The sequence below is a fragment of the Gossypium hirsutum genome, chromosome A12, assembly GCF_007990345.1.
Source record: "Gossypium hirsutum isolate 1008001.06 chromosome A12, Gossypium_hirsutum_v2.1, whole genome shotgun sequence".
NCBI classification, from domain to species: Eukaryota; Viridiplantae; Streptophyta; class Magnoliopsida; order Malvales; family Malvaceae; genus Gossypium; species Gossypium hirsutum.
In genome coordinates, this window is record NC_053435.1 from 9977736 (window position 1) to 9995780 (window position 18045).

The following is an 18045-nucleotide window of genomic DNA, read 5'->3' on the forward strand; positions in this document are numbered from 1 at the left end:
TAACAGAGGCCCAGTAGACTAAACAGAACACTTAGGATATACGGAACTGATACAGAGGTGCATTATTATGCACTATTAAACAGAGAGCACTAAAGTGTTATACAGAGAGCATAAATGTGCTAATAATCGGAGAGCAGTAATGTGCTAATAATCAAAGAGTGCGCTAGGGTCCCTTAATGACATGCCACTAATATCCTAATAGTTCTAATATCGTCTACTTAGGCAAATTATATCATGCACATATCACTATTACACTTTTCTCATAATGTTTTTACATACTTTACAATTTAATCCTTATACCAATAATACATATACTTATATCTTCATTATTTTTAATACATGTAATATATTTCTAAATTCACTATTCATCTGTAATTCACTAATAATCCTTATCATGTATTCATATATCTCTTTTATATATTTTTTAATTTGTGCATGATATAATTTGCCCAAGTAGACGAGATTAGAACTATTAGGATATTAGTGGCATGTCATTAAGGGACCCTAGCGCGCTCTCTGATTATTAGCATGTTAGTGCTCTTCGATTATTAGCACATTAATGCTCTCTGTATAACACTTTAGTGCTCTCTGTTTAATAGTGAATAATAATGCACCTCTGTATCATTCCGTTTATCCTAAGTGTTCAGTTCAGTCTACTGGGCCTCTGCTAAAAAGGTAAATAATTTTTGTTACAAGGTAAAGGATTATCTTTGATTCATGTTTGAAATATTGAATTAAAAAAAATTGTGAAAGAAATAGTAAGAAAATCATGAAAATTTACATTAAATGGTGAAATATGATACATATATATATAAAGAGTAGTAATTTTTATAAGTTGATTTGAGGACTTAAGGACTAAATTGTGAGATGAAAGGATACAGAATGGATACAAATGATAAGCTAGGTAAATATATGCAAAAAGGACTATAGAATTATAGAAATAATGAAGTTCATGATCAAAAGAAAATAAGGAATTCGAGGATGAAATTTATTTTTAGGAGGAGAGAAATATAATACCTTGAAAGTTACTACAGTAAAAAAGTGAAATATTATCCTTGATATAATAAAATAAGGAAATAAAGTGACAAAAAGGAGAATTTTGAGTTATGTCAACAAAATCTATTTGGGAAGTATATTATGATATATTAATTCAAGAAAGGACTAAATCGCAAAAGTTAGAAAGGTTTTGTGGCCCAAGAGTAAATACTCAAAACTTGAGGAGTTAAAGTGTAAATATAAAAAAGTTGAAGGACCAATAGTGTAAATATTTTAAGGGTGGAATGATCTAGAAACTAAGGAAAATGGATGAATTAGGACCAAATTGAATAAGTAGAAAAAAGTATGAAGGGTTAAATCACAATTTTACCAAAATGAGTGATGAGTCAATGGAGGAATTTTGAAGAATCATAAATTGCAAAATGGTCATCTAGCAAGGAAGATAATTTTGAAGAGTAATGATGATGTTGGTGATATTTTAGATTAATTAAATAAATAAATATTAGTTTATTAATATTTTGATTTAATTTTTAATTATATTTATTATTATTATTTTATTTAGCATATAAGGAAAGAAAGATGAAGAATCCTCTTCATCTTTCCATGCTACTAACGTGATAAGAGAAAATAAGGAAATAAATTTTTTTTTCTTTATAATTTGGTCCTATCACAAAAAATCCACCATTTTCACCAAGAATTTTAAGAACTTTTCATAATCACTGAGAGAAAAGTGATAAGGAGACTATGGACTACAAGAAAATTACATTGGATTCAAGAAAATGGAAGTTGGAAGAGAGAGAAAATCAAGTTAAAGATTGAAATCAATAGGACAAGGTAAGAACATCAAGATTTCAATATATTTTTAAGTTTGATATTATTGAAAAAGCATGAAAATGATGTTAAAGTAGAGTTTTTTTATATAAGATTCCATTTTCTTGATATGTTAGTGAAGGGAAATAAAAGGAAGTGATGGGAAATATTGTAGACAAAGGAAAAGAGGGTATTATAAACTTGGTTATCAACATTTTGTACTAAAACAGTTTTGGACAGTAGCAGTAGTCTAACTTTGAAAATTCACCAAAAATTGTAGAAACTGAATTAGAGTTAATTAAAGTATTAAATTAAAGCCTATTGAGTCTAGTTTTACATAAAAGAAATGTTATAAGCAAAAGAATTTCATATTTTGAGATATATGAATTTTTGTGAGACAAGGTCAGATTGATTTCGGGTTCCCTTGATCTGACTTTGGAAAATCATAAAAAATTATAAAAAAAATAATTAAGGGTTTAAATTTATATTTTTAAATTCTTAATGAGTCTATTTTCAAGATAAACAAACGTAAACATCATCCAAACCCCGTACTAAAAGATAATTAATTTTTAATAAAGAAAGGTCGAAGCTGTCAAACAGCAAAATAGGGATAAATTTGAAGATTTTACTATACTTATTGGCTAAATTATAAATTCTAAATTTTTATGGTAGAAAGATATTAGAGTCTAGTTTCAAAAACATCAAGTGGATTTTAACTTAGAATTCTGTAGCTCAAGATATAAATAATTTAGTGACTATGACTCAAGTGGACAACTTTGATATGAACACATAAGTAAATAATAGAATTATAGATAATGTTACATATAAGCATGTTATATACTAAAAGTTAAAGATTCTAACAAATATATATACATTAAGGATGTGGAATGGAGAGGAGGAAGAAAATATATATGAATATTCAGCTAGCATGGGTTTACATTAAAAAATGGCTAATTTGCATGTTTTAGGCTTAGGGACTAAATTGAATAAAAGTAAAATTTTAAAGGTCAATTTTGTAAAAAATTCAAAAATGACCAAATTGCATGAAATGAATTATTTTATTGTCTAAATTAATATATTGAAAGAAATTATTAATATCAAGTGGGTTTAGAGCTATAATTTTGTTGTATGATGATATTATAAAGTGATTTTGTTAAATATTGATGTTAGAATCAAATTGTGAAAATGGTTAAAATATTAGGGTTTGGTATTAAATTTCTATTTTATTAAGGGTTGTACAAGAGCCTAGAATATTTGGATAAATTATTAATTGAGAAAAAAATTAGTCCCACTTGATATTAATAATTTCTTTCAATATATTAATTTAGACAATAAAACAATTTATTTCATGCAATTTGGTCATTTTTGAAATTTTTATAAAATTGCCCTTTAAACTTTTACTTTTATTCAATTTAGTCCTTGAGCCTAAAACATGCAAATTAGCCATTTTTTTAATGTAAACCAATGCTAGTTCAATATTCATATATATTTTCCTCCTCCTCCTCTCCATTTCATATCCTTAGGCCTTGTTTGGTTCACATGAATGGCTTAGCCATTCCTCTCTTATTCAACACAATGATCTTATTCAGGGGTTTGGTTGGCTGTAAAGCCTATTCAATGGAATAGCTATTACAGCCTTATTCCTCAAAATCACTGAATAGCAATTCAACGCCATCACCAATGAATGGCTATTCAACGCTTCCAGTAATACAAAAAATTATTTTTCTTTCCTTTTCTACCCATCTCACATCTCTTCAAATTCCCTACTCCTATCTGAGAGTTTTTCAACAAATCTATCGTGCGGTATGAAATTTCTCTGTTTTATTTAAACTTTTTCTTCTTACTTTCTATTTACCCTCACCATTCTCCCAATATACCTGTATAGAACGTTTGGAGTGAGCAAGAAGAGGGGTTTGAAAGACCAGCAGCAGCAGCCATGGTGAAGAAGATTAGCGTCACAAATAAAGCCTTGATTCCAGGTTTAATCAAACCCTCAAGAATGTCCAAGGGTACCTCTTTTTAATTGTTCCAATTTCCCATTACTTTTCTTCCTCTATTTTCTTTCTGGTTTCTCAATGTTGATTTTTTATTGTTCTTTTTCATTGGATTTAGAGAAATACCTTTTGATCTTTTGAATTTCAGTTTTGATTCTGAATTCCTGTGGAAGAATTTTTCCTCTTTTGGGAGAAATTTTGATTTCGCAAAAATTTTCAATTAGGTTTATTGGGTTTAATTTGTTGCGATTTGCACTTAGATTGAAAGCGTCTTTTGGGAATTAAAGCGAGATCTCACAAGTTCTACTTAATGGCCTGACCTAGTTTTTTTCTTTTGGAAGATGATCCTTTCATCTTTGTGCTTAGATCATAGTATTTATCTATTTTTCCTTAAAAAGTTTGATATTTTGGTTTATGTTGTAATTTGATCATGGCATTGTTGTTGAGGAATCATAGGCATCACAGGGGGTTCAAAAAGGGTTGCTCATTGTCTTTTAGCATGGAGGGAGAGGCCATGGATTTGGCATATTAAATAGTTGTTTCTTCATATTAAGAAGTTAGAGAGGTAGGAGATGGTTAAAGTGGTAAAGGCAAGGAGAAATTCTGTGCTTGTAAGGAAGAATTCGGTAAGTATTCCTTGAAATTTACACACACTTACTCATTTAGTTAATTGTCAAGTCGAATTAAACTAGTTGGTGACTTCAATTAAGTTGTCTGAATTTTATTATTAAACTGTCAATTAGCTGCTGTTGATTTTTGGTTAGGAGCAAATAAATCATGTTGGAAATTTGAAGAAATGGTTGTAAATAAAAAAAAATGACTGTTGTTGGTTATGGTGTGAGTTTAAGTTATTTCTTGAATGATTTATTGTACTCTAATGCTGGTATGTGTGATGAAAATTGAAGGAAAAGTCTTGATGATTGTTAGTTGTTGAGTGAACTGTCGAGGAATGCAAACTCCATGCATGCTGTCAGAATATGACTTTTTGTAATGAAATTAAGGTAACCTGCTGCTGGAATTGATTAAATATTAATGTCCTAAGCTGAAATTAGAAGATGTCATAGTTATAATTAAGATTGCCTACTGCTTGGTCTTGATTAAAATGTAAGTATTTATGCTGTAAGTATTTATGTTGTCTTAAACCATTATCTAAAGTGGATTAATTGTCGTAATTTAAACGGTCTTAATAATGAAATTGTGGTATCTTCAAATGACAAATTAGGAGGGGTTATAGCTGTGATTTATAGTGCTTTGGTGCCGTGGTTAAAATGTGTAACTCTGGGATTGATATTGATGATGTGTCGTTAATGAGTAAACTGCGTTTTATTTGCCGAATGACTTGTTATTTTAGAAGTATAAATTAAGTGTTGCTAATGGTGAGTTTTCTTTAAACTCGTTTTGTTATTTTCATGCTTAATATATATATATATATTATTAGAATTGATGTTTCGGTTTTGATTTAATGGCTGAAAATGTTCTTTAAATTTTCAAGGCTACTTACTATCTAGCATTAGCTAGATTCGTTTATTGTAAGTTTAAATGCTGCTCGGAAATAGTGTAAAAATTACTGCTATCCAATTTTGTGCCCTTATTTTGCTGTCCAAAATTTGAACAAATTAATGGTTCTATTTTCATGTTGATTGAGGGCTGTAAAGACAGTCCCATTTGTTGCATTATGCTATTCAGTTTTAGGACCAAATAATTGAGTATTACTGGATTAAAAATCATGGATTGTTGCTGTGATGAACTAATAAATTTTAATACTATTGAGTGTGTTCTTGGGGGATACAAATGCCCTGCATGTTGCTGTCTTGTGCTGTCCAAAATAGGACAAATTGAATGTGCTTGTGAGTGAGTTTTTCAAAGGAAACTTTGCAAATTCTCATGTTTAAATTCTGAAGTTTGCATGCAGGTAAGCTATGGTTGTAGGGGTTTATAAATTGAGTTTAGTAGCTAAAATATTATGTTATTCTTGCTAAGTTCGGTTGTTAGTAGTGAAGTGAAAATTTGACAATTAAATGCTTAAATGACTGCTGGAAACTACAGCTTGAAAGCTCATTATTCCAACATATAAATACTTATTTGAATGTGTTGTAATATGTAGAGCAATTGGTCTGCTGCATGTATGAAATAAAAGAAAAACAATAGTTGTTAAATATTAGTTTTTGTTGCTGATCGAAAAGGTTAAATTCGTTGTTAAAGGGGATGTAAATTGGTGTTAATTAAGCTGTCGGATAGGGCTAATAAAACAGTTTGAATGTGATGCTATTAAGCTGATTTAATGTAAGGTGAACTTTTTTTTTCAGAAACAAGCACATTATGATTGATCTTGGCATCGATAATAACAAGATTAACTGGGCTCTCAAGGACAAACAGGAGTTCAGAGACATCATTGGGACTGTATATCGTGAGGCATGGAAAGGCCGTGGTTTGAAAGATTACTCGAAAAAGTGCTGCTATTGAGTATTCTTCCAACATGTAGTTGATCAGAATGTAAATTGTATGTAGATATGTGTGTCATTTGCAATGTTTGGTTGCATGAATGTGGAGGATAATCCAATTTGAGATGAAACTTTGAAATATATATTTTATGTGCTCTTTTGATGCTTGTTTACAGTATAGCACCTTAGCTTGGAGTGACTTTCCTTACAGTTGTTTGATAAGGAACAAGTGTTTTAATTTAACTATATAAAAATATAAATGATATGTTTATAAAGATGATAATATGTTGATTCAGCCATGGTTGTAGACGAATCTTCCAATTAACTCAATTGAAGATTATATAAACTTGATTTTTATTATATAAAAGATAAAAGAAATTTAGTAAAGGAAGAAAAAGAGTGCAAGGAAAAAATAAATGGATAATGGAACATTTAGCACATTAAATATGTGTTTAAAGAAATTTAGTAAAGGAAGAAAAAGAGTGCAAGGAAAAAATAAATGGATAATGGAACATTTAGCACATTAAATATGTGTTTAAAAATAATAAAGTAGTTATATATTATTTTTATAATATTATATATTATGATTTTTATTAATTCATAATTTAATAATAATATTAAGAATGTTATTAAATTATATATTATTTTATTAAATTGTATTTAATAATACTTATGTTAAAATATGATTAAATTATTTATTATTTATTATTATTTTTATTAAATTATATTTAATAATAATTTTATTAAAATTTAAAAATAATAATCATTTATCTAAAAAAATTCTACTAAGGGTATTTTAGTCATTTAAGTCTTTTTTCTTATGCTATTACAACATCTATTCCATTCAACCAAACACAAGAATACTATTACAACTCTATTCCATTCCATTCAACCAAACAACTGAATTATTCATTACAAGTCTATTCTATTACAACTCTATTACATTACAGCTCTATTCCATTCCTCCCAACCAAACGTGCCCTTAATGTATATATATTTGTTAGAATCTTTAGCTTTTAGTATATAACATGCTTATGTGTAACATTATCTATAATTCCATTATTTACTTATGTGTTCATATCAAAGTTGTCCACTTAAGTCATAGTCACTAAATTATTTATATCTTGAGCTACAGAATTCTAAGTTAAGATCCACTTGATGTTTTTTGAAACTAGGCTCAAATATATTTCTACCATAAAAAATTTAGAATTTATAATTTAGCCAATAAGTACAATAAAATCTTCAAATTTATCCATGTTCTGTTATTTGACAGCTTTAACCTTTCTTTATTAAAAATTAATTATCTCTTAGTACGAGGTTTGGATGATGTTTCAATTTGTTTATTTTGAAAATAGACTCATTAATAATTTAAATATATAAATTTAAACCACTAGTTATTTCTTTACAATTTTTGATGATTTTCCAAAGTCAGAACAGGGGAACCCGAAATTAATCTGACATTGTCTCACAAAAATTCATATATCTCATAATATGAAATTCTTTTTCTTACAATGTTTCTTCTATGTAAAACGAAACTCAATAGGATTTAATTTAATACTTTAATTAACCTCTAATTCAATTTATACAATTTTTGGTGAATTTTCAAAGTCAGACTACTGCTACTGTCCAAAACTGTTTTAGTGCAAAATGTTGATAATCAAGTTTATAACACCTTCCTTTCCTTTCTCTACAATATTTCCTATCACTTCTTTTATTTTCCTTCACTAACATATCAAGAACATAAAACCTTATATAAGAAAACTCTACTTTAACATCATTTTCATGCTTTTTCAATAATATCAAACTTAAAAATATAGTGAAATCTTGATGTTCTTACCTTGTCCTATTGATTTCAATTTTTCACTTGATTTTCTCTCTCCTCCAGCTTCCATTTTCTTGAATCCTAGGTGATTTTCTTGTTCTCCATAGTCTCCTTATCACTTTTCTCTTTTGGTGATTATGAAAATATCTTGAAATTCTTAGTGAAAATGGTGGATTTTTGGTGAATGAACCAAATTGTAAAGAAAAGAAAATTTCTGTTTGGGAAGTATATTATGATATATTAATTCAAGAAAGGACTAAATTGAAAAAGTGAGAAAATTTTTGTGGCCTAAGAGTAAATACTCAAAATTCCCCTTTTTGTCACTTTATTTCCTTATTTTATTATATCAAGGACAATATTTCATTTTCTTACTATAGTAACTTTTGGGGTATTACAAGTTTTTCCACGTTAAATTTGCGTATTCGATCTTTTCGATTTAATTCATTGACTTGTTTCTTGCATTACATGGGTTAATTCCCTACAACAAGTTTTGAACTTGTGGGATATGGATGACATGCCATTAGGAATTTCTTAGCGACTTGTGAATTTAGCACTTCAATGCTCGTGTTCTAACACTATTAGTGGCTGAACCCCGAGAAAATTGCAAAAGTGGCTGAACTCAAGAAGAAGCATGAAGAAGACAATTTCACATGTTGAGCACAAATTCTCAACACCTTGTCTGATTGTATGATCTCTACATGTCGATGCAATCCTCGGTGGAAATATGGAAAGCTCTTGAAGAGAAATACAACACTGAGCAAAAAGGTACTAATAAATTTTTAATGATGAAGTATTTTGAATTCAAAGTGCTCGATAGAATCCCGATCATGGATCAAGTCCATGAATTACAAGTCCTTGTAAGTAGGCTTTGTGACTTGAAAGTTGTTATTCTGGAATTGTTACAAGTCGGGGCTATTATCTCAAAGTTTCCCTCATCTTGGAACAATTATTCGAAGAAACTTTTACATATGGCAGAGGACTTCACTGTAGAGAAAATACTTAGGCATTTGCGTATTGAAGAGAAAACTCGAAAGTGTGATGCGATGTATCTTTCCTAAAGTTCTAAAGTAAACCATGTGAATGAGACCAAGAACTCTCGAAATGGTAAGCAAAAGGCCACATCCGGGACCAAGGATATGTAAGATAAAAAGAAATAATCTCTCAATTGTTATAATTGCAATAAGAAAATACACTCTATTAAGAATTGTAGACTTCTCAAAAAGAAACAAGATGCCAAAACTTCCAAAGCCAATGTGGTAGAAAACATGGACTTAGTGGTCATGGTTACAGAAGGGATCGGGAGTTTAGATATTGGTATGATTACTAAACTTAACATAGCCATGACTGATAAGTCCTATAACTGGTGGCTTGATTCCGGAACTACTGTCCATGTGTGTAATGACCGACAACAATTCAAGAGTTATGAACTAGTGGCAAACTGTGAAATGCTTATGGGCAATTATCAATCGGTTAAGGTGCTTGGTCAAGGGACAATGGAACTCAACTTCACATCTAGGAAGAAATTGAATTTGACAAATGTGTTGCAAGCTCCCGATGTGAGAAAGAATTTAGTGTCCGCAAGTATTCTGTGTAATAAGGGGTTTAAGATTATCTTGGAATCCGATAAGTTTGTCTTACTTAAGGGTGATATATATATAGGAAAATGATATTGTAACGAGGGTATGTTCAAGTTGAGCATTGATATGAATAAAGTTAATTCTTATGCTTATATTATTGAATCTTATCCTCTATGGCATTTGCGTTTAGCACATTTTAATTTTAAAAATTTACAATATATGCAAACAAAAGGTTATATAAGTCTAAATAATGATGAGTTTGTTGATAGATATGAAATTTGTATTCAATCAAAAACTACCAAGAAGTTGTTTCCTAATAAGTGTGAAAAGAATTCGCAAGTGTTAGATTTAATTCATTCGAATGTTTGTGAATTAAATGGAACTCTAACAAGAGGCGAAAAATGATATTTTATCACTTTTATAAACAACTTCTCTAGATTTACTTATGTGTATGCCATGAGAAGTAAAGATAAGGCATTTTATATGTTTAAATGTTTTAAAAATGAGGTTGAGAATTTGTTTAGTAAGACAATCAAAGTGTTTCATAATGATAGATGTGGTGAATATTTTTCAAATGAATTTAATGTATTTTGTGAGGAACAAGGTGTGGTACATAAGTGTTCCGCGCCTTATACTCTGCAACAAAATGGTTTGGTAGAAAGAAAGAACTGTACTCTAGTATATATGGTTAACTCAATGTTTTTAAAAGCTAAACTTCCATATAATCTATGGGGAGAAGTATTATAGACTACGTGTTATATTCTTAACAGAATACCATCAAGAAAATTTAAAGTATCTCTATATGAGTTATGGAAGGGTCGGATGCCAAACTTAGATTATTTCAAAGTGTGGAGGGTGTTTGGCTTACTATAGAGTTCCCGACCAACGGAGAACAAAGTTAGGTCCAAGAGTCGTCAAAGTTGCATTTGTTGGATGTGCCCAACACTCTAACGCTTATCATGTTCTTGACTTAGTTTCAAATACGATCATTGAAACACGAGATGTTATATTCATTGAAAATAAGGTTTTCAATGATTTAATAGATTCGAAAAAAGAATATCAATCAGTGATCTCAAGTTATCAAACCAAAAGAATCTTTGTGATAATAAGGATACGGAGCCGAGGAAAAGTCAAAGAGTGAGAAAAGTAAACAACTTTGGTCCTGATTTCATTTCCTCGTAATCTCTAGTTTTCCTTCTTAAAGGAAATAGAGATTCTGTAATTAGGAAGATCCCCATAAGGCTTTGTGCTTCTTGGGAATGAACAAAAAGTGTGTAAGTTGATCAAGTTATTATATGGTTTAAAATAAGTGCCTAAAGTGTGGCATGAGAAATTTGACTCGGCTATCTTGTCATATGGTTTTGTACATAATGGTGAGAATAAATGTATTTACACTACAACCACCGATAGGTATGATGTAATTAATTGTCTCTATGTATACGATTTGTTGATTTTTGGTACGAACATAGAAGGTTTTCATGAGACCAAATAGTATCTAGCCTTGAATTTTACAATGAAAGATCTCAACAAGGTAGATACAATTCTAGGTATAAAGGTGAAAAAACATGAAAAGGGCTTTGCACTAAGCCAATCTCACTACATCAAGAAAGTATGGGAAAAGTTTAAACACTTGAATATTAAGGGCTCAAACACTCCATACAATTCGAACTTCAAGTCACGTGAGAATAATGGTAGGGTTATAGCGCAACTTAAGTACGCCAGCGTAATCAGAAGTCTAATGTATGCAATACATTCTGAACCCAATATTGCATTTGCTATGTACAAATTGGCGAGATTTACAAATTGTCCTAGTATAGATCATTGGAAAGGAATTTATAGGATTTTTTGCTATATTAAGAAAACAAAATATTTGGTATTATTCTCTAGTGATTATCCCGTAGTACTAGAAGGTTACTCGGATGCAAGTTGGATTACAAGTCTAAGTGACAATAAGCCCATATCGAGATGGATTTTTACAATTGGAGGTGGAGCCATTAGTTGGGCTTTCAAGAAACAAACTTGTATCTCACATTCAACTATGGAGGCTGAATTTATAGCCTTAGCAACTACTAGCAAGGAAGTAAAATGACTAAGAGATCTCTTGCTAGATATAAAGTTGTGGCCACAATGTAGGTTCACCATTTCCGCATATTGTGATAGTGAATCTACCATGTCTCGAGCATAAAATAAGGTGTACAATAGAAAGTCTAGATATATAAGTTTAAGACATGAGTATGTAAGACAATTGATTAGGGACGGTGTAATAACTGTTACCTGTGTTAAGTCAGTTGACAATTTAGCAGATCCATTGACAAAAGGTTTGTCAAGAATTTGGTTAAAAGTACCACCACTAAGATGAGATTAAAACCATTATAATCGAGTCATTGATAATGGAAACCTTACCTTGATCTAGCCAAAAGTTAGTTTCGAGGTTCAAAGGGTAATAACAAGTTATCGAATGACAACGTGCACTAAAGATCAGGATTTAGTGTTTATATTTTAAGAGGATGAGTTTTACTCTTAATGGATGAACATTAATTGTAATGAAATCCACCTATATGAACATGTAAGTGGTGCCGCTTCAAAGAGATTTTCTTTATGGTTTTCTCTCGTACATGGCCATAACGGTGCTAAATCAAATTAAACTGTTACTCTAATATTTTATGGTTATGTGTGAAATTTTTCTAGTATTGACTTTAAAAGTGATGGTTCAAGCAACTAGCCACCATTTACTTTGTTGATACTTTGAAGAGTTTGCGCTAAAGGAAGGTTTAATCTACGGACACCCTACTTTATGCATAATCGTTGTGTACTTATTTCCTGGAATTAGCAATCTAGTGGGGATTGTTGGAAATTGTAGAATACAAATTCATAATTATTCATGAGCATTTATTAGAAAGCTATGATTTATTCAAAAGATACATTTGATTCCATGAGACATGTTTTTCTAATAAGTATGTCCAATAGAAGTCAGACATAAAGGATTGTGACTCTTCAAAATAGTGTCTATTGACTGTATATAAATAGAGGGCTTATGGTGCTCACAAATCACAATTACAATCAATCCTATTTTTCAGAAATTAAAGTAAGAGTTAGGGAATTTCTTGATTTTGCTAATCAAAGGAAATTCAAAAGCTTCGTTGTATCCCGAGATGACTTTTGTCTTAACCCTCTAGCAACTTTGCATGGAGGCAAATAGTTCTCTTTAGAAAACATCACTCGCACCTCGAAGTCTATTGTTTATTTTAATATTGTCTCCGAATCTATCTTCTTCACTCTATATATCCAACAGATTACATGAAAATAAAAATACTATTAAATAAATAGAAATAATTAACATGCATCCTTAAATAATAACTAGCTATCTCCTACTATGCATAGGTCAATTGTGTATATTAACTTTAGAATAAATTATACTTATGACCACTTTAAAATAACGAATCTCATTTTAGTCACGTCAATTTTTTTAATTTAGTTACTCCAAATAAAATAATTATTTAAATTAATTACTCTCATTAAAATTATCCGTTATTTACAAACAGATTGTTGACCTGACATATTGACTCATTAAATGACTAACATAGATAAATTTTCTATTGAATTTTCTAAATTTCAATCCTTCCCTCTCTTTACTGACACATGACCTAGGTTTTTTTTTTCTTTCCAAACACCAATCCTTCTCTCCCTTTTTTATTTTTATTTTTTTAGAATGTAATTTCGCTTTTCTCCTTTCTATCACAAATAAACCACCATCACCATCTTTGAGTTTGAAATGACGTTCATACTTTTTCCTTCACCGTTTTCTTCTTATTCCTCGCTTCTTCTTAACTATTTTGTTTTTTTTTTATTCTTCACTGTTGCCAAAATCGATGTCATGTGTTTTTTTATACAATATTAAGGTAAAGTTGAGCTAATATGATTTGAATTTATATTAAATGAGTGTTTAACAAAAATTTTAATCATCACTTTATACAAGTTAAATTTTTATTTTTATTGTTATTTAAATTAATTTAATTGACTTAAACATTTTTATTTAAATTTGGATAAACTTTGAACTTGATTATTTGGAATCCCAATCAAATAGTGGGCGTGCGGCTTTTACAATAATGAAATTTAACTCTCAATAAATGCAATTGAATTTACAACCAGCAAGTACTTCAATGCAATGCAATGCTAGGAAATAGGCGGAATTAATCAATTTCACACCAACCCTTTTCTCTTATTACTACTATAAAATGTATGTATATATAGATCATGCCATGACATGAGTCATCATCTGAATTTCAACCTTTGTTTACCTATCAACTATGTTATGTACATACACACACAACTACAACTACAAAAGAGGATTCTCTTCTCTTCTCACTTATATGTGAAGGAAAATTTGAATACAACCATGACTCATCGTGGGTGTGCCTGTATACCAGTTAAACATGTATCTTTTTGTAATTTCATAAGAGCTGTATATATATACACGTATATATGGACGGCTCGAATTTCATGGGAGGGCGAACATAATACCATAATCCATGCTTCTCACTGCTTGTAACAAAGGTCTCGTTACCCTCGTTTATGCTGTTGAGCTTTGTCGCAAAGGCTGTGCCTCACTAGCAACTTCATTGTTATGCTGATTGTCTAGCGGCATGTACTGCGACATGATAGCCATGATCTCCGAGTCCATGTAAGACTGCAGGTACAAATGCAAATCAATATGTATATAACAATCAAATGGTACAAAGTTAAAGCAACATGTAAAGTCAGTTTATCTCATACATACCCTGAGCCTGTATTTGTAGAATATATACCCAGCTAAGCCAGCAGCAACCACAGCTGCCAGTACCAAGAGGGTGAGGAACCACCCAAAGCGCGATCCGTTTCTCTCTGCGATGAGGATGAACAAAGGATCAGACGAATCATTGGAATGACTGTGAGTACATATAAACGAATGTGGGAGGAAATCTCTTACCAATGCAAGCATCTTGCTCTTTTATATACAGAAGATTCCCCTTACACTTGCACTCATATGAACCCCAAGTGTTTTTACAGGAGCAACCGTCGCACCGGCAGGCACTTCGTTCTTTGCATTCATTGATATCTGAAGCAGAAAACAACATATGGAGATGAACAACTTCCAATTGTTATAGAAATAGACCTGAGGGTTTAAGATTTGAGAAGTACCTTCACATTTATGACCATCCCCTCGGAAGCCTTGTGGACAGTGACAACCTTTTAATTGCTTTTCCTGCTTTATGCAATGGAGTGGTTTTTTAGTCAACAAAACAACTTGCAGAATAATAGAAAACCATTGGAGAAGAATAAAATCACTGAACTGAGCAAGCCGAGAAAGTTAATCCATCTTTTGTGTCAGACCAGCAACCTCCGTTGTTAATCGTACATCTCGCAGGCCCGAAGGCTGTAAATAGATGAGAAATGGATTGGGTAAGTACTGACTGGATGAGGAAAATAAGGAGAACCAAATCTCATTAAAACAAGAATCTAATCACCTTCACAAGATATGTAACCATCTCCTCTATACTGCACGCCCTTCACAATGGGGCATTCACATACTCTTCCCCTGAATGTGTCCTAAACCAATTCAACATCTCCTTTTTATTAGTGTGGAGTTATTCATTTGCAACATTGAACTGTGTAAAAACTTTCAATGATTTACCTTGCATGCTGTTATGTTGGCATGTTTATCCTGCCAACAACCACCATTTCTTTCAAGGCACTCATTAGTTTCAATATCTGTTAAAACAACATGAAGCCAATATTAAATAAGATATACAAAAAAAACAAATCCTGAATGTTAACCTAGTTTATAATGTAAGCCGCTCCCGTGTACCTGCACTTAAACAAACTGAAGGTTCTGTGGTCTGTACCTGCACTTAAACAAACTGAAGGTTCTGTTGTCTCCTTAAATCCAGCACAAATGGCCTTAAGCACAGCACTTCTTTCCAGTTTTCCTTCATAACAAGCAAGCCAAGAACTTCAGCATCATTATAGGGAATTGTTGGATGAAATAAGCAAACCCACAAGCTATGTAACAAACCTCGATATTGAACATCATTGATAACCAATGTCGGTAAAATGGTAACGTCGCTACGAGAACCTCGGCCAACCTATGTCCACGGATGGTAGGAAATTAAGAAAGTTAGTATTTGCTTCTTTGTAAGATGACTAATCTTAAAATGTTAACTCTGTCATGCTAACATGGAAGAAGAAAAAGGTGTGGGTACCTGAAGTTCTTGCTCCTTTTTCAAGACTTCGTTCTCGACATCAGCTTCAGGATCACCCATGCACTTTTTGATTTTCTCAATAGGCAAATCTGGTTAAGCATATGAAGCCAATCAAGCAAGAGTGGTAGAAGATACCAAGGATACGGGAAAAAAGAGCACTTACCGAGAGACTTCATGACATCCTCAGCACATTGTTTGCTATATCTGTTCTCCTTCATTGAACACCTGATATGGAAATCCGTGACGTAGTCCCACCAAATCCAAGGTCTGCTGCTTTCATTGGCAACTCTGTGCACACAGAGCTGTCTCAAGTTCTCAAACACCACATCCTTTCCTTGATATCCCTCTCCAAAATCTTGTTCTGGATCAGGGGCACAATATCTTCCATGGTTTATGCACTGAGACTTGCACTGACTGCTGAATATAAAAGCTTGAGGACAATACCAAGTTATGTAATGTGGTGTGAACAAGGTGTAACCCCCCTTTTCAAGTATCTGGGCATGGCCTTTGAAATTCTTTACAAAATTCATCTGCTCATCACAACGAACTCCACACTCGTCATTGCTATTGGTCCACAGTTCATATTCAACTCTCTGGTCTGGATGGGGCATCGACTCCCTCCAGTCTAATTTTACCACTACATCTTCACCCTTCTTCAGGGCCTCCTTCAGGCTGTCACCAAAAGACTTTTCTATCAAAGCCGACGGGATTCCTATCTTCTCCACAAACTCATTTGTATCCCTGCTTTCCTCAGGAGAATCCATAGTTATTAGAGGTTCATCTACACTATCAGCCACCAACACTGCTGCAGCTCCAGCCTGTTGCGCTTGCCATACCTTCAAGGCGAAGTAGCATTCTGCAAGTGCAACACAACAACTCAATAATGATTTGATGATAATAAAAAAAAAATTCAAATACAAGGCTCTATTTTAAACCCCAACATACCATAAATTAACTGCTATACTGATGCATATGGACATACTAGCTATTCTTCAAGGGAACATGTTCATATGCATATCCAGCTAGGAATTACAATAGACAATACTAAACGCATGAAATCCTTAAGAAAACAAGTCAAACTAGACGAATTCAGCATAAGAAATAAAGAAGCATAAAAGAAACTATAAACAGGGATTTTGACAATACTGTTGAAGAGAAATACCTCCACGATCAAGAAGGACGACAGAGGGGCGAGGAGACTTGGACTTGAAGGGTTGACCATTAAAGGATTCACAACCATTAGCCCCTTTCTCTGGATAAAGCACGGAGCCTATAATGAACCCACCATAGTTTGGTATTCCAAAGTTCCCTATGGAACCATCATGCTTTCCTCTCAGACTAAATGGAGATAGCACTCGGATGTTATTCTTCTCAACCACAAACCTTGCAGAGACTCCAGTTAATGCAAGGATAGATGCTAAAAAAAGAGAGAGAAGTTTGTGGAGACATGAACCCATGCATATCCATGTCATCGTCCCCAAGAAAGTAATGAGCAGCTATGGAGTATTGGAGTTTGTGCTGTTTGCTTTCTTCAGAGAAAGAGCGAAAGAGAGGAAATATAAAGATGTGTAGTTTAGAAGAGTCTACGGATAGCTACAGCCCTATAGATACTAAGATAGTAAATAGTAAAACAGGGAGGAGAGTTTACTTTTCCTGATGGGCTGATGATGGCTTAACTTTCTTGAAATCTAACTGTGACGTGAAGGAAACGACAGTGGAACAAGAGAAAGAATGGAAGGAAGGTGGGTGGGCAGGTAGGTGGGTGGACAAAGTCAGCAGAACTACCATTTTTCATTCCTACTGCTACATTCCAACCAATAACCCAAATAAAATTTCAAAAAAAAAAATTGTACATTCTCAAATATTTTTGTTCTTTACGGATTGCTTCAATCCCAAGGGAAAACGACTTTCCTTTTTTTAATTTTAATTAACAAAGCTTTTTTAAAAGAAAAAAAAAGAATGAAAACGGCAGGAACCAACCAAGGTGTGTAATGGGCAAGGCAAGAGTTGTTGTATGTATTATTTATGGCTTAAGCTTGAATAATAATGGGAAGTGAATCGGTAGATCTTGTACTGGAGGACTCCTGATTCAACCCTCTTAGTTCTGTTTAATTTGGACGACAAAAACACCCGTTGGCCTTTGTGAGAAGCAAAGGAAAAAACATT

The 18045-nt window shown here is 32.1% G+C and overlaps 1 protein-coding gene and 1 long non-coding RNA gene across 2 annotated transcripts; one reads left to right on the plus strand and one right to left on the minus strand.

Annotated features, from left to right (window-relative positions):
* Positions 1–3327: 3327 nt before the first annotated feature.
* On the plus strand, positions 3328–6414 carry LOC107927554 (uncharacterized). Its single transcript, XR_001692472.2, has 3 exons — positions 3328–3609; positions 3692–3815; positions 6107–6414. It is a non-coding gene; the product is annotated as an uncharacterized lncRNA (long non-coding RNA).
* A 7416-nt stretch (positions 6415–13830) lies between these two features.
* On the minus strand, positions 13831–17530 carry LOC107927544 (vacuolar-sorting receptor 6). The gene is made up of 12 exons (XM_016858634.2): positions 17042–17530; positions 16043–16735; positions 15880–15968; positions 15693–15762; positions 15523–15606; positions 15312–15388; positions 15145–15226; positions 14971–15053; positions 14819–14882; positions 14607–14735; positions 14418–14521; positions 13831–14327 (listed from the first exon to the last, which is right to left on the minus strand). The coding sequence occupies exons 1-12, from the start codon at positions 17349–17351 to the stop codon at positions 14211–14213; spliced, it is 1902 nt and encodes a 633-aa protein (XP_016714123.1). The 5' UTR covers positions 17352–17530; the 3' UTR covers positions 13831–14210.
* Between the last annotated feature and the right edge of the window lie 515 nt (positions 17531–18045).

Excerpts from the sequence above, each read along its gene's own strand:
- LOC107927544 (XM_016858634.2), bottom strand. The coding sequence starts at position 17,351 with ATGACATGGATATGCATGGGTTCATGTCTCCACAAACTTCTCTCTCTT. Across the intron at positions 15,389-15,522 it reads TTCAGTTTGTTTAAGTGCAG|ATATTGAAACTAATGAGTGC; the intron begins GTACAGACCACA and ends TTGTTTTAACAG. Across the intron at positions 14,736-14,818 it reads GGATGGTCATAAATGTGAAG|ATATCAATGAATGCAAAGAA; the intron begins GTACTTCTCAAA and ends TTTCTGCTTCAG.